We start from the raw sequence: 23,468 nt of genomic DNA on the forward strand, positions 1-23,468 counted from the left end.
CCTCCCTTGCTTTCATTTAAAGTAAATAATTTTTTTTTAAATGAGGTGAATTTGCTCTGTAAACTTTCACCCAAATCACAATAAAATATAATAATAATAGTTTCCCAAAATTAAAGGTTCGCACAATACCTGTTCAGCTTCTAGATGAAAACACCATAAAATAAGATATTGGGCAGTTTCTTCACATACAAGATAGGGATGGTCAGACAAGAACCTCTGACTATCATCCCATCGGCTCAACATACCTGTTTTTAAAAAAGAAAAAGAAACAATGAAGGTCAAATATTTTATTTCTTCTTGTAAGAGAATAAATGATACTTCAGTATGATTCTCTTTAAAATTAATGCATATCACCAGAGCAGGAAAGTAAAGTAAAAAAGAAAATGAAGAGGGAGAACACTTTTCAAAGCAATGCCAGTGCAGTGGAAACCATCAAAGGTGCACAGAAGTTTCATGTCAGATACTAGTCAGGCTAACGTAGGGTGATCAGCAGTTCCCAGCCTGTCTGGGGCTTTTCTGGTTTAAAGCTGTCTCTGGGCAACACCCTTTGTTGTTGTTGTTGTTATGTGCCGTCGAGTCGGCCCCGACTCATAGCGACCCCTCCTTGGGTTTCCGAGGCAGTATCACTACGGAAGTAGGATTGCCCAACCTTCCTTCCGAGGAGTGGCTGGTGGGTTTGAACCGCCAGCCGTCTGGTTAGCAGGCAAGTGTCTTAGCCACTATGCTACCAGAGCTCCCCCCTTAGTACCAGGCAAACCAGGATACCTAGCATGCTAGACTGAAGACAGTTAAGGTGAATTCAAGAAACTCAGTATTATTTATTCAGAGAATAAATGTTTTTTCTATTTAAAAAGATGGCAAAGAAAACAAGATCACAAGAAATGACACAAACTTAGCCTTAATAAAAGATTCAGAAAAACCTCATTATCTCTACCTTACTAGAAAATACATCTAAGATAATATGGTAAAATGTCAGCAGCATGGGAACCAATCAGTGTTAGGATTATAAACATGCTTTAACTGTCTAGTCATAATGCTTGTATATACATAGGAAACACAACAAATATTAATGTTATAACAAAGAGTAGATTTTGTTTAGGGTTATCACTTCTATGACTGTTAAATTTATTTGAAATCTTTAAAAAATTAGTTAAGCATATTTGAAAATGACTGCTATTTTGTTTGAAGTTGGCAAGCTAATCCAAATACTACAATGTGTGCCTTCATATTCACCCAAATCAAAAAGAAATTTGATCAAAAAGTCAATACCAATCAAGCAATCATGAAACCAGCAAAAAGTGGAACTTTTAAATTTGTCCAGTCAGCTTTACACTGGAATAAATTCAGTATACAATGTTAGCTTTAGACTCTTTAGACTCATCCAAGGATGTCTCGGTGTTCTTGAATTATCAGTGATGGAAATTTTATAAGGAGTCTCAGTAGTTTAGCAGTAAACTTTTTCTCTAGAATTTAATATGCAAAAAGTCACAAACCAGAACACAAGAACAAAACTACGGACAAATGTTGGACTGAAAAATACACATTTAGCAACATATGGGAATTAAAATAAATGATCTTTTTTTTTCCCTCACTTAAAAAAAGGAAATAAAACATGTTAGCATTTTCTTATAAAGGGTTTTATGTGCTTTATAGAGTTATTTTCCCAACATTTTGGATATGGAACCAAACCAAACACCAAACTCAATGCCGACGAGTTGGATCCAACTCAATAGCGACCCCTCCTTGGGTTTCCGAGGCAGTATCACTACGGATATGGAATTTAGGTCATTTTAAATTCTGAGAAACAGAATGATTATGGAAGTTACTTAAAACTACTCCTCAAAGTATAGTTAAAGATGTTCTAATTAATGACTTCTGGGGCCACACCTAAAGAAAGCATAACTCTCATTTTTTATACCTGAGCTGATAAATAAATCCTGTGAAACAGTTTTGCCATAGCTTTCTCACCCTTCAGAAGAGGTATTTTCAATTCTATCTACCATCCACAGAGCACTGCTTCTGCTGTTTACTTCTCCATGGCATCATCTCACTGAGGCATCAAAATCCTATTCATTTTGGTTTCTTTTGCAGGAAGAACATGAAAGGGTTAGTGACTTTTGCAGGGCTTTGAGGGAGGGTGTTTGTTATTAAATGTAAAAGTTGTTAAACTACCTATTTAATACCAGAGACAAAATGAGCACATGACTGACAGGCAGCTGATCATACCTTTTATTTTTCTGAGAAATACGTTTCATCATTTTATTTCAAAAATGCACAGTGAATTATGATGAAATTGAGAAGTTAGGTTAAAGGTTGCCCATAGAGACCTTTGTGAGAAAAGTGTGGAATTTTATGAATAAAATACAACACTTAATGGTTTAGTGGAACAAAGTGTATTTGACACTACTGATGTTACTTTGGAATTTACAAACATGTAAATAAATGGAGAGTAACACAATCTAGCATGACAGCTCAGAAAACAAATTCTGGAGCTAAACTGCCTAGGTTCAAATACAGGCTTTATAACATATTAGCTGTGGGACCGTGGCAATACTCTTTATATCTGCACCTCCGTTTCCTTATCAGTAAAACAGGGCTAAAAAGAGTACCTAATTCACAAGGTTTTTTGAGAATTAAATGAGTTGATTCATACAAAGCCTTCAGAAAGAGTGCTGGACACAAAGGAAATATTCAATAAATGTTAGGTATCATTAGCATAACAGTGAACAGTTCACTCATTCAAGAAATATTTATTAAGCTCTTCCTTTGTTGTTGTTGTTGTTAGGTGCCGCCGAGTTGACTCCGACTCATACCGACACTATGTACAACAGAACAAAACACTGCCAGGTGTATCAGACAGTGTTTCACTGCTATTCATAAGTTTTTCACTGGCCAATTCTTTGAGAAGTGGATGACCCTTTCCTTCTTCTGAGTCTGTCTTAGTCTGGAAGCTCTGCTGAAACCTGTCTACCATGGGTGACCCTGCTGGTGTTTGAAACACCAGTAGAATAGCCTCTAGCCTCACAGCAACACGCAAGCCACCACAGTACGACAAACTGACAAATAAGTGGTGGTTTAAACTCATCCTTTAGTGAAGGACAATCCATTTGAACTAGCCAACCGATTTCCTGAAATGCTTGAAAAAACCTCATTTTGACAAAATAAAAATAAAAAATTAACAATGATATGCTATTCATCAGTTTTCTCTATCCTACCTGATCCCTAAAATAGTCCCCAAACACACATATCTGCGTTGATTTCTCTCATCCTTTTAAAATGATACATTTTAACATTTTAAGTTATAGTATTTGTTTTAATTTTTCTATTACCTAAAAAATCTTCCAACTAGGCTATGAATTCCTTGTAGAAAGATACATGGTCTTGTTTCCTGTACTACATATATATATATATATATATTCCAGATCTCCAGATATTTCTAATCATCTTCCATGGTACAGCTGTTTCTACTTACATGCCTGAAAACAAACCAAGCTCATTCACAACTAAACCCATCCTTCTCTCCCCATCTTCCAATGCTTCTCAGGCTCCCTGTAACCCAATCATGCATTCTAAAATTCCTTTGATATTTCCATTCTTCCCACATCAAACTGCTGCTTTTCGCTTGGGTGTGGCTCTATATTAAGGCTGGAGCCTGAAGTAGGTGGGCTGAGGCTCAGGGGCTACTTTTCACTTGTGGGTGACTCTATTTTAAGGCCATTGCCCAAGATAGGCAGGTGCCACAGAGTTAGGAACTAAGGGAAACAAATTTGTCTGTCAGTTTGTCATTCTGTAATGGCTTACATGTTGCTATGAGGCTGAAGGCTATGCCACCATGTTGCAAAATGCTAGCAGGGTTACTTATGGTGGGCAACTTTCAGCGGAGCTTCCGGGCTCAGACAGACTCAGAAGGAAGAGGCCACCCACTTCCCAAACAACTGGACAGTGGAAACCTTATGAACAGCAGTGACATACAGTCTGATATATTAACAGAAAACTTTATGAATAGCCCTGAAACATTGTCCGATATAATGCTGGAAGATGAGCCCATCAGGTCAGAAGGCACTCAAAATTTAACTGGGGAAAAGCTGACTCCTCACAGTAGAGACGACCTTAACAATATGGGCAGAGTAAAGCTTTCAGGACCTCCACTGGCTGATATGGCATGACTCAAAATGTGCAGAAACAGATGCAAACACTATTAATAAATAGAACATGGAAGGTATGAAATATGAAGTTAGGAAAACTGGAAGCTGTAAAAAATGAAATGGAATGCATAAGGTCAATATCCTAAAGTTGGGGACCAGGTTTGCTGGTCCAATAGAGCCTGGTGGAACCACTGAGACCATGGCCTCTAGCTGCCCTTCAGATCTGGAATTGATCCCACACCTGTGGTTTCCAGCCAAATAAAATACAGGCATATGAGTTGAACATTTACCTCAAGTAGATACACTTCTTGGAGAGAACAATCATGGGATAAAGAAGGGCTGCTTATGCACGGGGAGACAGCTCAGGTGGAAGAAGTGTATGGAGGGATGGACACTGGGAAGAAGTAACTATGGGGAGGAAGTGGGAGGGGAGCTGTTGCACTGTGGTAAACTGTGGTCAATGACATGAGACAAAGTATATGTGAACTGCTGTATGGAAAGTGAATTTGCTCTGTAAATCTTCACCCAAAACATACACACACACACACAAAAGATCAATATCCTAGGCATTTGTGAGCTGAAATGGACTGGTTTTGGCCTTTTTGAATCAGACAACCATATGATCTACTATGCTGGGAATGACAAATTGAAGAGGAATGGGGTGGCATTCACTGTCACAAAGACTGTTTCAAGATCTGTCCTGAAGTACAACACTGTCAGCGATAGGACAATATCCATACACCTACAAAGAAAACCAGTTATTACTACTATTATTCAAATTTACGCACCAACGACCAAAGCCAAAGATGAGGATATTGAAGCTTTCTACCAACTTTTGCAGTCTGAAATTTACCAAACATGCAATCAAGATCTGTTGATTATCAATGGTGACTGGAATCCAAAAGTTGGAAACAAAGAAGAGTTATGGGTACTTGGAAAATATGGTCTTGGAGATAGAAATAATGCTGGAGATTGCATAATAGAATTTTGCAAGACCTGTAACTTATTCATTGCAAATACCTTTTTCAACAACATAAGCGACGACTATATATGTGGACTTCACCAGATGGAATACACAGGAATCAGACTGACTACATCTGTGGCAAGAGATGATAGACAAGTTCATTACCTTTGGCCAACACAAGGCCAGGAGCTAACTGTGGAAGAGACTCTGAAACTAGCCCTTGAGCGGAAAATAGCTAAAGCAAATGGAAGAAATGACAAGATAAAAGAGCTGAACAAAAGATTTCAAAGAGCAGCTCGAGCAGACAAAACCAATTACTATAATGAAATGTGCAAAGACATGGAGTTAGAAAACCAAAACGGAAGAACACACTCGGCATTCTTCCAGCTGAAAGAACTGAGGGAAAACATTTAAGCCTCAAGTTGCCAATACTGAAAGATTCTATGGGCAAAATATTGAATGATGTAGGAAACATCAAAAGAAGATGGAAGGAATATACAGAGTCACTGTACCAAAAAGAATTGGTCGATGTTCATCCATTTCAGGAGGTGGCATATGATCAGGAACCAATTATACTGAAGGAAGAAGTCGAAGCTGCACTGAAGGAATTGGCGAAGAACAAGGCTCTAGGAATTGACGGAATATCCACTGAGATGTGTCAATAAGTGGATGCCCCGCTGGAGGCACTCACTCGGTTATGCCAAGAGATTTGGAAGACAGCTACTGGGCAACTGACTGGAAGAGATCCATATCTGTACCCATTCCAAAGAAAGGCTATCCCACAGAATGTGGAAATTACCAAACAATATCATTATTATCACATGTAAGTAAAATCTTACTGAAGATAATTCAAAAATGGTTGCAGCAGTATATTGACAGAAATGAACACTAGATTCAGAAGAGGATATTCTGAAGAGGGATATCACTGCTGATGTCAGATGGATCTTGGATGAAAGCAAAGAATACCAGAAAGATGTTTACTTATGTTTTATTGACTATGCAAAAGCATTTGTGTATCATAACAATTATGGATAACACTAAGAATGGGAATTCCAGAACACTTCATTGTACTCATGAGGAACTTGTGCATAGATCAGGAGAGGCTGTTATTCAAACAGAACAAGGAGATACTGCATCATTCAAAATCAAGAATGGAGTGTGTCAAGGTTGTATTCTTTCACCATACTTATTCAACTTGTATGCTGAGCAAAAATCCAAGAAGCTGGATTCTATGAAGAACATGGCATCAGGATTGGAGGAAGATTCATTAACAACCTGCGACATGCAGATGATACAACTTTGCTTGCTGAAAGTGAGGATGACTTGAAGCACTTACTGATGAAGACTGAAGACTACAGTCTGCAGTATGGATTACCCCTCAATATAAAGAAAACAAAAATCCTCACAACTGGTCCAATAAACGGCTTTACAGTGGATGGAGAAAAAGATTGAAGTTGTCAAGGATTTCCTGTTACTTGGTTCTACAATCAACACCAAGGAAGCAGCAGTCAAAACATCAGACAACATACTGCACTGGACAAATCTGCTGCAAAAGACCTCTTTCAAGTGACAAAGAGCAAAGATGTCTCCTTGAAGATTAAGGTGCACTAACCCAAGACTTGGCATTTTCAATCACCTCTTTATGAATGTGAGAGCTGGACAAAGAATAAGGAAGACCAAAGAAGAGTTGATGCTTTTCTTTTGAGTTGTGGTGTTGGAGAAGAATGCTAAGAGTACCAAGCTAAAAGGACTAACAAATCTGTCCTGGAATATGTGCAGCCAGAATGCTCCTTGGAAGTGGGAATGGCCAGACTTTATCTCACCTACTTCGGTCATGTTGTCAGAAGCAACCACTCCCTGGAGAAGGCTATCATACTTGGTAAAGTGGAGGGTCAACAAAGGCAGCAAAGGCCCTCAATTAGATGGATAGACGCAATGGCTGCAACAATAGACTCAGATATAGCAAGGATCATGAGGCTGGCACAAGACCGGGCAGTGTTTCATTCTGCTGTGCAACGGGTCACTATGAGTCGGAGATAACTCGACAGCACCTAAGAACGACACATCAAACTAGTTACTAACTAGTTTGACTAGTCACTAACTCATCACCCAACCAAACCCACTGCTGTCAAGTCAATTCCTACTTATAGTGACCCTGAAGGAGAGAGTAGAACTGCCCCATAGGGTTTCTAAGACATTTTTTTTTTTTTGGAGTTAATAAATAGCAACCATTTAATGTTTAATTTTCATTCCTGTGTATTTACCTAAGATTTTACTTAAATAATTCTGGGTTAAAAAACAAGAAACTCCTACAAGATAAGATGAAATAACAGTCAAATGAAATAAGTGAATTTTACTTATAGTCATTTCCATTCAGTATATCTACAGGGTAGGTGATAACTTATCTAAAGGCGATGCTCATTTTCTTCAGGCTGTGTAGAAGACTTTCCCCAGAGTAGCAGTAACTTTGTTGATCTGAATGATGACTGAAGCTTTCAAGTAAGGGAAGAATTGCTGCAACAATCTTTCCTTCATTTTGAAGAATTTAAAATGTCAAGCAGGAATTTTACAGCTTCACATACTACCAAAATACCATTCATATACAAATAAAAAGCTTGTCTTTGGGAAACCTAAACTGAGACAATTGCTAAACTTGTAACTTCTACCATTGATATGTACATTTCAACTGCCAAAAACTGTGACTTAAGTTTCTTGCAAAGTGCATTAAAGAAAAAGTTGTATTGCCAAGAGGACAAAACGTTTACATTCGGAATATGTTTTATTAATAGTTTTTAAACTGATACTAACCTACAAGCACTTATTTATGAGCAGTAGCAACTTTTAGGCCTCCTTATTTTGTCTGATTATATATTCTGTTTGCTAGTTGTACAGCCTGTGATTCTGTATGCTTCTTGTTGCTAGTTGCCATCCAGTGCATTCAGCTCATGGCGACCTCATGTGTATTCTAGAAGTTTCTACTTTACATCCCTCTGCCATCAAGAAAAATATACTGTTACTTATGGAAAAGAAATTTAAATACTGAGATGCATGTATATGTTATATATATATGGCTTGATTTTTTTCCCAATAACAACTAATTGTTTGCTTTCTACACTTTTTTTTTCTTAAACTTTTTTTTAAGGTAAGTTTAATAAGACACCTTTGATTGACACATTTTTAATATGACATGATCCATATTATTATAATATTTTGGAGATTTTATCCCCTATTTTTGATATCTTCAATAATTTTTACATCATGAGACATCATTATGATTGTACCTTGTTATTTTAAAAATTAATCATTTTTATTTGCCTTATAAAAGATTTTACTGGTTGAATATTTAATCTTGTTAATTTTGTTATATTCTTCTTTTAGTCTAATTCAGAAGAATCTTAACATTATTGATGTAAAGCTCAGTTTTTCTAGTCCAAACAAGCTGTCAAAACCCATATAAGCTATCTGGCTGATCGAGTTGGAAACATTAATTTTTTTTCTGTACTAAACTATGTAGTTACACACAATTTCTCAAAACAGAATAAAGATGAAGGCATTTAAATGGATTATTAACAATTCTGACTTGTAAGCTAGGGAAACTTCTTGTTAATGATTTTAAAGTAATTGAAGGCCTCAGAGAAAGGAGATGAAGGTAGCATGACATGACCACTGCCAACAAGATTATTGGTTCTGTCTGCTTCTTTTCATTCACCCAAAATTGTTCTTAGAGCTAGATATCATCATTAGCATGTTATTGTTGCTAATAACATAAACAAGAACATATATTAAACCAGAGTTGAGCACGTCTTTGGAGGTTCCTTAAACTGGTGAAAATTAAAAAAGAAAAAAAGAGTAAGATTTGGAAAGAAACAAGACCAAACCAACATGTTACTTAGCTTTATAGTGAAGCCAAGGGTGGTTTCCATTTTAACAGTTTATGAAAAAAACGTATCTAAACCTCATAAGCACATTTTTTAAAAGGCCACAAGACAGGATTACTAGTTCTGCAGGGAATTGGGAGCTACAGATTACTAATACATGTGCAAATTTCCCCATTTATGATTAACTGCTTTAGAAAGCTGTCCTGGTATTCAGATGCTCAAATGTTAGGAAAGCCATCAGGCCAACTACTGCTCAACCTCATTTCTCACTTAACTCTGTTCATTTGAAATATTACCCATTAGTATTAATTTTCTGAAATATTATTTAGCAGACCACACCAGTACCTTCAGCTTTTGACAGGTGATCTTACTGAACAGAAGTTATAAATGGTATATGTAACCTCCCCTGCCCTACCTTTCCATGAAACATGTTAGACAGTCACATATCTCTATCTCTGTGTGTGTGTGTGTATACATACATACATATATGCACAAATACCTTAAAAACATTTTTTAAGAATTATACAATATTGTACATTACATGAAGAACCATAAAGTGTATCCTAAATGTAAGTATGGGGAAAAATGCATGCAGAGAGCCCAGTGATGTACAGAGCCCATGAGATATACATAATTTTATTTTACATTTTAATTTCCTGCAGGACAATAACATATAACTTTCCCTATCTCGAGACAAAATACATTTTCTAAAAATTTGGACACTGCCCACCACATTAAATTTAAATTAAAATGTTCCCTACATTAAGTCGGACTGACTCATAGCGACCCCTCTTGGGTTTCTGAGGCAGTATCACTACAGAAGTAGATTGCCCCATCTTCCATCCAAGGAGTAGCTGTTGGGTTTGAACCACCAGCATTCTGGTTAGCAGTCAAGTGCCTTAGGCACTATACTACCAGAGCTCCCCTCCATACATGTTGTTGTTTTTGTTGTTATGTGCCATCGAGTCAGACCTGACTCATAGCAACCCCTGCTTGGGTTTCCGAGGTGATATCACTACAGAAGTAGATTGCCCAACCTTCCTTCCGAGGCTGGTGGGTTTGAACCACCAATCCTCTGGTTAGCAGTCAAATGCCTTAGGCACTACACTACTAGAGCTCCTTCCATATCTAGACAGTAAAAATAAACAAAACATTCCTTTTTTTTAAATATATCAAAAATGTTTTCAAGGCAACATTATTAAAATGACTATACCACAATCCCTAATATAACACCGAACTACAACAGGAAGGTATGGAGAGGAAAGAAAAGTGCCATCCAGTCATTCGTTTAGGTGCTATTCTTTTCTTCACCCAGTAAATTCACGGTAGCTTTTCTGGCTTCTTTGGTGATGGCATCTGCATCTCTTTGGCTTTGTCTTTCAGATATTTCACCACACTGACTACCTGGTACTCATGTTTCAGGAAGAAAGGAAGGATGATACACTTGTAGAGCAGTTCAGCTCCATTAGAAGGGCTTGGTGCCATGCACCACAGTAAGAAGCCACACTTCAGCATGTAGTAGAAGGGGAACCATGACAGAAAGATATCAGAGAAGAATCCGGCAATGCTGAACACACCATATACTACTCAGTATGTCAGCCACTGAGTATCCTCTTCTTTGTTGGAGCTCTGGCTTTAATTGAGATGTAGGCTGGGCAGCCAAATCCTAACGCTACAGAGAAGAGAGGCTCCATAACCAAACACCAGGTACAGGGCCACCAGCCCGATGACACAGAGCAATGAAGCTCTGGTTTACACCGGTCTTGGCCTCCAGCTTGGCCAGAAGGTCGGTCATGCAGTTCTTTTTGTGCAGGAACCAGTCGAATCTCTGCCTCATGGTGGCAAACATGGCAGGGACCATTGCGCCACTGCCTGAGGCTGCTCCTAGTACAGAGTGGACACAGAGCAGGGCTGACTAGGGCAGACGCAAACACCCCAGTGGAGGCGGTGGTGCCGGCGGGGCAGGCTGGGTGCAGGGCTGACAGAGACCACCTACGACCATACATTTTTACAGAAGCAGACTGACACATCTTTCTCCTGTGGAGTGGCTAGGGGTTCAAACCACTGACCTTTTGGCTAGCAGTCAAGCACTTAACCACTGTGCCACCAGGGCTCTTTGGTTACAGGATAGTCCTATGCTAATGTGGTAGATTACACTAATGGATTTTCTAATGTTAATTAAGCCTTTCTTAAACTCTTAGGATAAACTCTTTAAAAACATTTATCAGATTATAAAAGTACATACATTGTAAAGAATTTGAAAAAAATCCAGAAAATAAAATCATCTTCTATTGTACTACTAGAGATAATTATTGTCAACATTTTTATGTATTTCCCTCCAGGCTTCATTAATGACTTTTTAAAAAGAAACAAAATTATAATAAACACAATTTTCTTTTACTTCACATTCTTTCAATAGTATCTTTTATCATATATATTAAAAAAAACTCACTCCTGTCGAGTCGTTTCCAACTCACAGCGATCCCTCCTTGGGTTGCCAAGGCGGTATCTTTACGGAAGGAGGTTGCCCAACCTTCCTTCCGAGGAGTGGCTGGTGAGTTTGAACCACCAGCCTTCTGGTTAGCAGTTAAATGCCTTAGGCACTATGCCACCAGAGTGCCCTTTCTTAAAAATTTATATTGCTATACATGAAGTGATGACATTAAAGAGATGGTACTTACTCACCTTCAGGACAAGTGAGGTACCCCAGTGACTACATCCTACACAGATTCAAGAAGTGCTAAATCACAGGTAACCTAGCTCTAAGGGAAAATGATCTGCTCTGAAAATCGGTCAGAGGACTCAACATTCAGCTCTGCTGATGGGGAACAGTGATGTCAAAGACACATGACCATGAATAAAATTATTTTGTGAAACTTAAGAGAAATACAAGCTTTGTTTCCAAATTCATAGTTTACATGTTTAAAATATGAATTAACTAAATAAATAAGTTACATAGAAATGGAGGGGGAAAAAAAATCATGATTTCAGTGATTCAGGACACTCCATATGGTTGCACCATTTACTATTAGATGATAGATTCCATTAAATTCTAAGGTAAAAGCAACACAAGAATGACAGTCAATAAATATGACATAAGGGAAAGTCAGGAAGAACTATAAAGAATATAAATACACACAAGACCACAAAGAAGTACTAGTGTGAGACCCTGTAGCCTTACACAGGCCCTGTGCACCAGACCCATGTTTTCCAAAGGTTTGGAATGCAATCCAAGTTTGGAAAGTCTCCAGCTAGAGGCTTTAATTACAACTGGTATTCCAGGTGTTTTCTTTATAGTCTTATCAAGATAGTCATCATTCTGGCAAGTATATTTCCCCTTTACCACATTAAGCGTACCACACCAGAAAAATCTGCTTCTACCCAGCAAGGACAGGAAGTGTTCATGATCTTGCCTCAGGTGTGTATCAACCCTGTGCCACAATTTAATCCACAGGACTTGGTTGTTTCATCATCCCACACAACTGCAAGTTGGTTCATACCACACTGATGGAACATGGTGAGCAGGAGTTAATAGATACCTTGGTAAGATACACGCATCCCAGAGAACAGGAAATAAAACACTACTTCAATAACTTTTTGGGGGATCCAATGGGCTGTGGCAAGTAGGCGATCTCCTCCAAAGTATTATTTAATGTGTATTTCCACTAAGAAAGAAGCACAATGTGAATCTGGGAGTGGTCATCAGATGTGGTTGGATTTGAAGACTGTGGCACTGGTTAGTATTATAGGATGAGTCCACGGCATGCACTGGCAAAACAGTTGTTTATGGTCAAGTCAGCCATCCCAATGTTTGTGCAACAGTTTCAGAGACTAAGGGACCAAGGTGGTACAGTCAGAAATTTTGTATAAACTCAACATCGGCTCTCTACACCAACAATGTACTAGTATGACCACTGAATACCTAATCTGCCAGTAGCAGAAACCAATGTTGAAACATCAGTAAGGCACTACACAATGGAGACCAGCCAGCCATCAAGTAGCAGGCTGATGACCGTTGAACCCATTTCATCTTGGAAGGAGCACTGAATCTTCACTGGAACAAATACAATCTAGATCTGGAAATACTTTCCTCCTTGCCATGTTTCTGCCAGTAATACCATCTGTGGCCTTAGGAAACACATAATACATCAAATCACATTATTTCTTGACTGAGGAACTAATTATACAGCAAAATAAACGAGACAATGAGCTCATGGAATTCCTGGCGTTATTATAAACACCACTACTCAGATGCAACAGGCTTTATAGAAGTGGTTTATTAATGACTTGGGTATGGTGCCAGGTGGATAACAGCACCCTGTGAGGCTGGGACATTTTCCCACACAAAATTGCTTCTGATCAAAGTACTCCAAAAGTGAGGGATCTGTTTTAAACCCACTAGGCTCCCCATAGGAGCTCTGGTAGCATAATGCCTAAGTCACCTGACTACTAACCAGAAGGCTGTCGGTTCAAACCCACCAGCCACTCCTCGGAAGGAAGGTTCGGCAATCTACTTCCGTAGTGATACTGCCTCGGCAACCCAAGGAGGGGTCCCTATGAGTCAGGGCCGACTCAACGGTACATAACAACAACAACAAGCTCCCCATGGTTCCAAAGCAGCTGCCTTGATAAAATGCTAGCTGGGTGACACCACCTTAAAGGATGCTGTTCTACCAGATGCAGTACATGCTCTGAACCAGCAACCAATATATGGTGATCTTTGCAGCAACAGAACGCACGGGCCCAGGAAGCAAGGCCCATAGGTGAAGGTGGCACCTTACCTTATCACAACTTATGACTAACCTGCAAAATGTTCACTTTTTATCCTTATGACTTTGGGCTCTACTAGTTTAAAAATGTTAGTATCTATCCAAGGGAGGACCATTTACCCATTTTTTTCCTATTATAAATAGTACCACAATGAAAACATATACAAAAAGAAACTATCTTTCTTTATACAGGCTTTTTTCTTAATAAAAACTTTGAAAATGATAAAGAAATGAACTGCATAAAAGGGAGGAAAAAAACATTTAAAGTAACATCCAATGTCTTGATATGACTGAAATTCTAAATACTTCTGGTGTGTGTGTGGGGGAAACACCAGTAGGAAAAAGGTTTTAAAATTCTAATATTTAAAAAGCTCATTAACATATTGCAAATAAAAACCTTTCACTAAATTAACCTAAAACTTGAGATTAAAAAAATAAGCTTTAAACCTTCCTTCCTAATTTCTATGCTAGCAAGATCATACTGCTTATAATCATCAGAACACACCATGCTATTCCGTGACTCCAACCCTTTGTAGATGTTGCTGCTGTTGCCTTTCCTCACTTTCCTACATGGAAAACTTTCATTGGTTGTTCCTGATATGGCTCTGATGGGACCACCTCTGGAATACTGTTACACTAATCCCCATCCCATGCCTCATCTCCAATAGAGAAAATGGTTTCTTCAGTTCTTTGTACACAATTCTATTACTATACTTTTGTGTTGTTGTACTGAACAACAGGTTGAGATCTGCCTGAATTATATAGCACCATGTCTCAAACTGCAAAAAATAAATGCTTATCTTATAACTATAAGGTAATGAGACACCAAGAAAACAGAGGGAAAAAAAACCAGAAATGACTACCTGGAAAATGAAAAGAGACTATGAGATTAAAGAGACTATGTCTCAGAGGGCAGTACTATGCAACTACAGAATAAATATTGCTTCTCTTCAAAACTGGTTTGCTCTTTCATTCTATTTTGTTTATGACCATAAAAAAAGTCTGCAAGAGCTGTACAACTGCACCAGAAGTAGCTATGTACCTGGAGGGTCACTTATCTTCTTTCTAGTTCCAATACTACAGTCCATTTTTGTACACACACATATGATACCAAACATTACCAAAGGAACTCAAACAGATGACTTACCAAAATGTCTGATTTTTTGTTCATATTTCTGCATGAATGATTTTGATTTATCTTCATCTTCTGTTTCTTTTCTTTTATCTTGATTAATAAAACTCTTAAGAAAAAAAGTACAAATTAAAATCAGATTTTATATTCTAAAGGGGGGGACCAGGTTTGCTGATCCAATAGAGCCTGGTGGAACCACTGAGACTATGGCCCCTAGCTGCCCTTCAGATCTGGAATTAAACCCCTACCTGTGGTTTCCAGCCAAACAAAAGACAAGCATATGAGTTGAACATTTACCTCAAGTAGATATACTCCTTGGAGAGAACAATCATGGGAGAAAGAAGGGCTGCTTATGCACAGGGAGACAGCTCAGGGGGCAGGAGTGTATGGAGGGATGGACGCTGGGAAGAGGTAACTATGGGGAGGAAGTGGGAGGGGAGCTGTTGCATTGTGGTAAACTGTGGTCAATGTCATGAGGCAAAGTATATGTGAACCGCTGTATGGAAAGTGAATTTGCTCTGTAAACCTTCACCCAAATCACAATAAAAATAAAGAAGAAGAAGGAAAAAAAAAAATCAGATTTTATATTCTAATAGAATCTTCTTTCTCAAATACTAAATGCCTACCAATCCTTCCTACAAACATTATATTAAAAAAAGATGGTATAATATTATACTGATATTATTAAATTATGTTAAACTTTTTACCAAAAAAGTTAAAAACTTTTTGTACTGATATTTAGTTAATTTTGTTTAAAATTACATACATAGAAAATTATAGAACTGTCTTAGGAACCATATAGAATAACTACTGAATTAACTTTTGTGTTAAATGGAATTTCCCTATCAAATGTAGTTATGGAGAGTTCCTTTATATGTTTAATTCATTTAGTTCTTCCTGCAAATGACTGCAGAAATTCAAAGCATATAGAAGATAAAGTATATGTACTAAAAATTCTCTGATGAGACTTAACCAAAAACAGACCTTTGCTGCATTTTTAATAAACTTTTCGTAGGAGAAGAAAAACAGGTTGATTCTTAAATCAACAAATTTCTATTAATAAGCTGCTTATTTTCAGTTAAATAAGTCATAAAAAAGATGAAGTTTTTATCTAGACAGCAAAACTGGCAGAACCATTTCTCAGGACATTCTGTGATCATATCTATGCTATGAAAACACCACTGCCAAAAATGAAAATCACAAACTAGCAATTTTATAATCAGGAAGCACTCACAAGTTTATATATTTCAAAATAAAAGCATTTTCTCCTTTATATTCTGCCACCTAGTATTAGGAGCTCTGGTGGCCTAGTGCCTAAGGGATTTGACTGCTAACCAGAAGGCTGGTGGTTCAAACCACCAGCCACTCCTCGGAGGAAAGACTGGGCAATCTACTCCTGTAGAGATACCGCCTTGGAAACCCAAGGAGAGGTCGCTATGAGTCAGAACCGACCCAACAGCAGTTGAGTTTGGTTGTTTTTTTTTCAGATTATATTGTCCAGTAGAAATATAGGCAGTTTCCAGGTTATGAATATCCAACTTAGGGACAACTCCTACTTGCCCTCTTTAATATTATGTAAATTTGACCTCACTTTGAAATAATTGCACCAACCCCTACTCACAACAAATTCTTCATCAGAATCACCTTTACTTGCTGCACATGCAGCTTTTAAGCCATTGAAAAGGCTTCTAGCCTTTTCTTGGACTAAAGTAAAGCTAAATAAGAACTGAATGCAAAAAAAAAAAAAAGAAAAAAGAACCGAATGCACCCGTCCCAACTTCCTTACAAATCTGACATAAAGACACACTTAGGGACGTATCTCATTCGTATCCTGGGGACTGCCTGTATAATCCAAGCCACAAAAGTAATTTAAATTTTTCTATCAGCCACATTAAAAGGTAAAAAGAAACAGATAAAATTAATTTCAATAACATTTTATTTAATGCAATACAGTCAACAATTATAATTTCAGCATGTAGATAATATAAAAAATTATTTATGAAACCTTTTACTTTTTTTGGTACTAAGCCTTCTAAATCTGGTGTGTATTTCACATTTACAGCACTTCTCAATTCAGACTAGCCCATTTCAAGGGCTCAATAGCACATGCAGTTAGTGGCTATTGAGTGGGAAAGCACAGATCTAGACCAGTCCTCTCAATTCTCAAGCTCCCAGACAAAACCAATGCTTCTGAGCAAATGACTGGAACATAAAGATAGTCCTAATTAATGTGTGGTATAAATGTATGCTATCTTTGAATCTATGATTAAAGAAAAAATCAAAAGCAGAGATTTAATGAAAATACTTGCATCATGACCACTGTGTTAGAGAAGATAAGTATACTTTATCAAATAAAGAAACATTATTCAGATGAAAAATTACCCTGTTGTGGGGGAGGAAAAATACAGAGACATACATTAGTACAGGTGCAGAAAAATTCTAGAAAGATATGACTAGTAACAGTGGTTATCTCTGGGAAATGGAATCAGAGGTGAAGAGAAACTTTCAATTTCTACTTTATATCTTATGTTTTTATCTATTTATTTATGATAAGCATGTTGTAATATTGTAATTTTTCAATTAAACAAAGTAGAAAGTACTGGTTAAGCTGGTAGTGATGTACACTTACCTATGTGTACTACTGATTGCTATACTAGAACCAGAGCTGGTCTAGGGGAAGACCATTAAGAGGAATCAAGAGGGTGGGTGTCAGGAGAACAGAAACAAGTACCATATAGGCTGAGAAGTCTAGAGAATGCTGGTTAAGGATAAGGTGCATATGGACAAGAATCAGTGGTCTAGCCCTAAAGGTTGAGAGTTTAGTGCAAACAAAATGAAGCATTACTTTCCAAGTTAGTAGTAAACGACTGATTTCATTGCCCTAGCTCGATTCAAATAAAGTTCCACATTATGTATCTTCATAGGAGTGTGGGTTACATGGGTATATCTATTTGTTAAAACTGTACACCTAAGATTTGTTCATGTCAAAGTATGAAAATTTTACTTAAAAACTACAAAGAAATTAATCAAGCAGTGGTGAGCAGAGGAAGGTATAGCTGAAATAAAAATGGCAGAACAATGATAGGTCCTGATGTGAAACATGCACTGATTATGTTATTCTGTTTACTTTGTATATGTTTTAAGTTTTCTAAAAGGCCTAAAAAAGATCCACATTTACTACTAGATGGTATGTCCAGAATGAGTTAATTGAAAAAATGATGGCACTTTAAAGCAAAATGATGGCACTTAAAGCCTATCCATTTTCTCTGAACAGACATATTAACATGCCAGTTTCAAGCTCAAAGATCAGTAACAATGGATAATATAAAGTCTACTTTTGCTGTAAAGCTAAAAGCTTTAGCTTTTGTGAATTACTTCTGTCAGCCATTTTGGCATAGTGGAAAAAAATGAACCCTAATATAACTGTACCCATTGGTATGTTCTTAGACTTAATTGCACGTTTCTCCAAAATAAGGACAAATACAGATTACTGTATTGTTCAATATACAAATATATCATTTCTTCCATATTTCAGCAGCAATTCATGAAATAACTTGGCTTTGTTGTTTTTCCTCCTCTTCATCTATTTTGAAATCAATCTCCAGAAACCCTAATTTTCAAAACCCCTGAGTAGTCTGAGAAGCAGTGGATTCAATCAAGTCCAATCAGGACACTTCTCTATTATTGTCTCTACTAGTAATGGACATAATTCTCATTTTTAAAGGCAGCAATAAAAAGGAGAAACAGTAACTTTCTTTACCTTAGTCTCTTAATCTCAGTCAGAAACTTCATCCTTACATTTAATCTACCACTGTGTTATCAAGTTACTCCACTTTCTTCATTTATAAAATAAGGTGTTGATGAAAGAAACCTTAAAGCAGTGGTCACTAAAGTAAGGGGCACACAAGGTGACTCCATGAGATAGGAGGAAAACATAACTTCAGTTTAGATTTTTATCTGTTATGAATGTCTAATCTTTGTGACTGTTTTATAATGTACATAATGTGTTTGGCAGTATGAGTTTATAAACAAATATTCGAGACAGCTCAAAGAAAACTATCTGAAATCTGCAGCTCTAGCACAGTTTTCAAACTTTTATCTAGAGTTTATATTAAGAAATATATTTTACATTGTTTCCAAGCCAGGGCTTTGAACCAGTTCATTCCCGTTCAACTCCCAGTTGAGAATTTGCATTTCCACCCAGATATATGGAATCAGAATCTACAGTTTAACAAGATTCCTAGGTGATTCTTACAGATCCCCAGGTGATTCTTATGTATACGTAAGATTATTAATTTTTTATAGTTTTTAGGTAAGACTATCATAGAAAATTATCACCTGGGGAATTTATTAAAATGTAGAGTGATTTAGTATATCTGGGGTGGAAATGGAAATTCTCAGCAGGGAGGCAAACTGGAATAAACTAGTTTGAAGCCCTGGTCCTAATATGCACACATGTCCCTAAAGCACAAGTTTCACAATACCATACTGACCTTTTCTAAGTGGGGCACGCGCTGATCTTTTCTAATCTATTTTTTAATACTTTTGTGACCCATGGGACATATAGTGCCCACCTACATTTGCCACCTTTGGGGTTTAATGGATAGTTGCTATCCCACTTTTAGTACATGCCGCCACCTTGTGGGAGCCTGTATAACTGTGTGAATCTGAAGAAACAGGACTCATCCTACCAACTCCAATACTGGAGACCCCTCTGGATATTATATCAAAATTGCTATCACCTTAAAAAACTTTTTTTTTCATTTCATTCAAAATGCCTTCCATTACTAAAAACACATGGTTTCAACAGAAAATTCAAAACAGAAAATAAATCAGTTTTGAAAGGGTCAAAAGCTACTTATAATGCATCAAACTGTTTCATGCCCATTTTAGGTCAAGGTCCATAGTTTGAAGAATACTGCTATTCCGTACTCTTCTAGGATTTAAGTCCATTTTTTCTTCACTTACAAAAGTCAAAGAATAAAGCCTAAGTAATCTAATGAGAAACAGAATACTACTTTTAACAAGCTACCAAGTCCCTAGCAAAAGTACTCTATCACTTATTTTACTAAGAAACAAAACCCACCCCTTGCCATCGAGTCAATTCCAACTCATAGCGACCCCCATTGGGTTTCCAAGACTGTAAATCTTTACTAAAGTAGATTGCCTCATCTACCAGCAGAGCAGCTGGTGGCCTTAAACTGCCAACCTTCTGGTTAGCAGCCAAATGTCTTACCCATTATGCTACTAGAGCTCCTTAAGAGACAAAAGGGACTAAATTACTCCTACAGAGTCCTTTCAGTTATAATGCTTGTATCACTAAGTCCAGATTATTATGTGAGGTTTTCTGAATATATACTGTTAAAAGAGACCTTGTTTTATTTAGTAAATCCAGTAACTGAATATTAGTGTTATAAAACTGATAGTAAACTGATAGCATAGGAGTATCAGAAAGCACTCATATCAAAGTCTGATGACATACAAGGCCCCACACCATGTGCTTTTAAAACATTAACAAATTTAATCTTCACCCCCACCCTGTGATATCAGGTACCTACTTTATAGTTGAGGAAACCAAAGCTTAGAGATGTTAGGTATCTGGTCCAAGGTCACAAAGCCAGTGTGTGACAAATCTGAGGTCTGAGGCAGTATGAGTCCAGTGTGCTGTGCTACAGCTATATATTTGGTTTAAATACCAGCTACATTATACTCTATTAGATACTGCTTTCTGTAACAAGCACTTTTTATAAAACTCTATCAAAACTGAATACTGTCTACAGGAATTCTGTTACTTTGCTAAATATGCACAACTCAACTGCACAAACAGTTCCACCATTTTTTTCTTCTTTCAACATGATCTAATAAAAGGTCTTACCTTATTAAAAACATCCTTGCTAATGGCATCTGTATTCCACAGACACATCTGCTCTCTTTGCACTAGAGCCTCTTCTTTCTGTCGCCATTCTTCTTCCCGTTGCCTCAGTTCGGATACTGCTGTTTGTGCTTTGGCATGTTCCTGATCCAAGGACTCAGAGTTATGCAGCGCTAGGCTACCGAGTTTCTGCTGCGCTTCAGCAAGATTCCATTTGCACGCCACAGAACTCTTCACAAACTCTTTCTGCTTTTGGCAAGCTAGTTCAATCCCATGGCTATATATCTAGATGAAAAACAAAACTCTGCTTGTAAGAAATGAAGATGACAAAGGGTATGTTTGTGCAGCAGGGTTCCATTTTCCTCAGCTCAATTTTCCTTTATTCAGAGGATTTCTATACCATGTTTTTAGTACATGGTATATCCTGCCTTCTTTGTATTTAGTTCCATTTTTATGTGCCTTCTTTCATCAACTAGACTCTAAACTTCTTGTTAATCTGTGTCCTTACCCCCACAGCTAACAACAAAAAAACCTGGCAACTAGCATAATGTCTTGCACGTAGTTGGCACTCAACACACATTTCAATCTTCATAATCTTCAAAGAGCAGAGCAGAGTAACAAAAACCAAACTTCTATCTAGTTCAGCAGTTCACCATACATGTTGAAAACTGGACTTTTAAAATTCTGTTTTACAAGTCTTCACTGCAAAGACCCTTTTATTTAGTAGTAATTTATTGCTTTCTATTTTCTTTCTTATTACCCCAATGCTTGGTGATTTGAGACTTTTTTTTTTTTTTTTGAAATTTCTATTTACAACTATCAGCAATAGATCCTTTGACTGAATCCTAATCAAAATGGCAAAGTTATTTAAAAGCAAAACAAAACAAAGGTACCAACTAGCCCACCCTGGTGGTCCTGCTCCATTTGAAAGCAGCAGTAGTCAGTTTAATAACTACTGATCTACAACATGTAAGAAAGGCACTATGCTAGGTGCTTAATTCATTACATTCCTCAATCTGTAACACAAAAGCCAAAGGCACATTCTTTCTGATTTCTTAACAAAATCAGATCAATTTCAAACAATTTATTCAGCATAATTTCTAATTTGTTCCCTTACCTGTTTTACTATTGCCACCGTCTTAGCTCAAGCCTTTATAATTTCACAAATAAGGCCTACCAGTCGTTAGTCCTCCCAATCCTTCTTTTACTCTGCTAGACTGGAGTGAGCATCCCCAAAAACAAATCTGACCATTTTACTCATTCTTAAGAGTGTTGGAGTAAAAGCCAAACTCCATGCCATGGCATGGTCTTTATGATCTCACTCAGTGTTACCTCTCTAGACTCAATTCCAGTTACTCTTCTACTTTTGCTTATTAATTCCTCTTCACAATTCCCCTGTCTCTCAGATAACTCCTACTGTGGTCATCCTTCCTGATTCTGGCATCACTCCCCTAAACTTTCTCTTATCCCTTCCCTCCCCACACAGATTACGCATACTTGTATCATGCTGTTTTTCACATAATACCACACATAATGTGCTTACTAAACTATCAGCTTCTTGAACAACTGGAATTCAATAAACATTGGATGAATAAATGAATCTCCATTTCTGGCACAGACAAGGTAGTGGTAAAGAATGCTGAGGCTTATAGCATGCAAGGCCCTTACTTCCCAGCTGAATCTTCAGACAAAGGACAATTTCTTTGGGGGCAAATGTGGATGCTATTGCTACTTCAGATGCTTTATTTACACACTCAGCAGGTTTGAGGCAGAGAGATCACGTGACTATGATCCTAACAGTTATGGATTGAAATGTGTCCCCCCAAAATGCATGTGTTGTAAATCCTAACCTCAGTTATAATCCCATTTGGGAATGGATCGTCTTTGTTATGTTAATGAGATGAGATTAAGGTAGAGTGTGTTTTAAATCCATCTCTTGAGATATTAAAGAGATTACACAAGCAAGCAGAGAAACAGAGTGGAGAAAGAGATGCCAAGCCTTATGAAGATCAACTAGGAGGAGTTCAAAGAGACAAGGTCCTTCCTCCAGAACCAGAACAGAGTGTTCTCCTAGAGCTGCCACTCTGAATTTGGACTTCTAGCCTCTCTGAACTGTGAGAATATGAACTTGTTTGTTAAAGTCACCCATTTGTGGTATTTCTGTGTATTTCTGTTGTAGCAGCACTAGATAATGAAGATACTAACCAAATAACATACCTTCACTTTTGTTTTTTGCTATCTTAAGAGTTGGATCAAGAATAAATCCTTACTAGTTATGTTTCAGAAGAGGCCAGAAAGAGAAGAAAAATAAAGATACACAATTTATTTTGTAACAGAGAAAGATACACCAAGAAAAGTAATATGGATAAATGGAAAGCTTGCATTTTGAAATTATACGGAAGCAAATATTTCTCAAACACAGAAACCTTATTTCTGAATTCCAAAAATAGGTTATGTTCAAATCCTTCTCTACAGACTACCCAGACAATGTTTAGGCATCTGGGCAAACTATCCAACATGAGCTTAGATGATTAAATTGAATATGAGGTATATTTTAATCCATGAACATATTGAGGTTTTAGAGGTACATTGTCGTTGTTGTTCTTGTGTGCTGTCGAGTCGGCCCCGACTCATAGCGACCCCTCCTTGGGTTTCCGAGGCAGTATCACTACGGAAGTAGGATTGCCCAACCTTCCTTCCGAGGAGTG

General features: G+C 37.4%; 1 protein-coding gene and 1 pseudogene across 1 annotated transcript in view; both read right to left on the bottom strand.

Moving 5' to 3' along the window:
• CDC37L1 (cell division cycle 37 like 1) overlaps nt 1–23,468 on the bottom strand; it is a 36,274-nt gene that overhangs the window by 10,422 nt on the left and 2,384 nt on the right. The window contains exons 2-4 of the mRNA XM_007939935.1: nt 20,764–21,045; nt 14,904–14,997; nt 130–245 (exon numbers count right to left, since the gene is read on the bottom strand). Coding sequence (XP_007938126.1) covers nt 130–245; nt 14,904–14,997; nt 20,764–21,045 — 492 coding nt within the window. The remainder of the gene's footprint in view (nt 1–129; nt 246–14,903; nt 14,998–20,763; nt 21,046–23,468) is intronic.
• LOC103195715 lies at nt 10,276–10,836 on the bottom strand (annotated as a pseudogene).

The sequence above is a fragment of the Orycteropus afer genome, unplaced genomic scaffold (genome assembly GCF_000298275.1).
Source record: "Orycteropus afer afer isolate SDZICR_OR568_19922 unplaced genomic scaffold, OryAfe1.0 scaffold00005, whole genome shotgun sequence".
Taxonomy (NCBI): Eukaryota; Metazoa; Chordata; class Mammalia; order Tubulidentata; family Orycteropodidae; genus Orycteropus; species Orycteropus afer.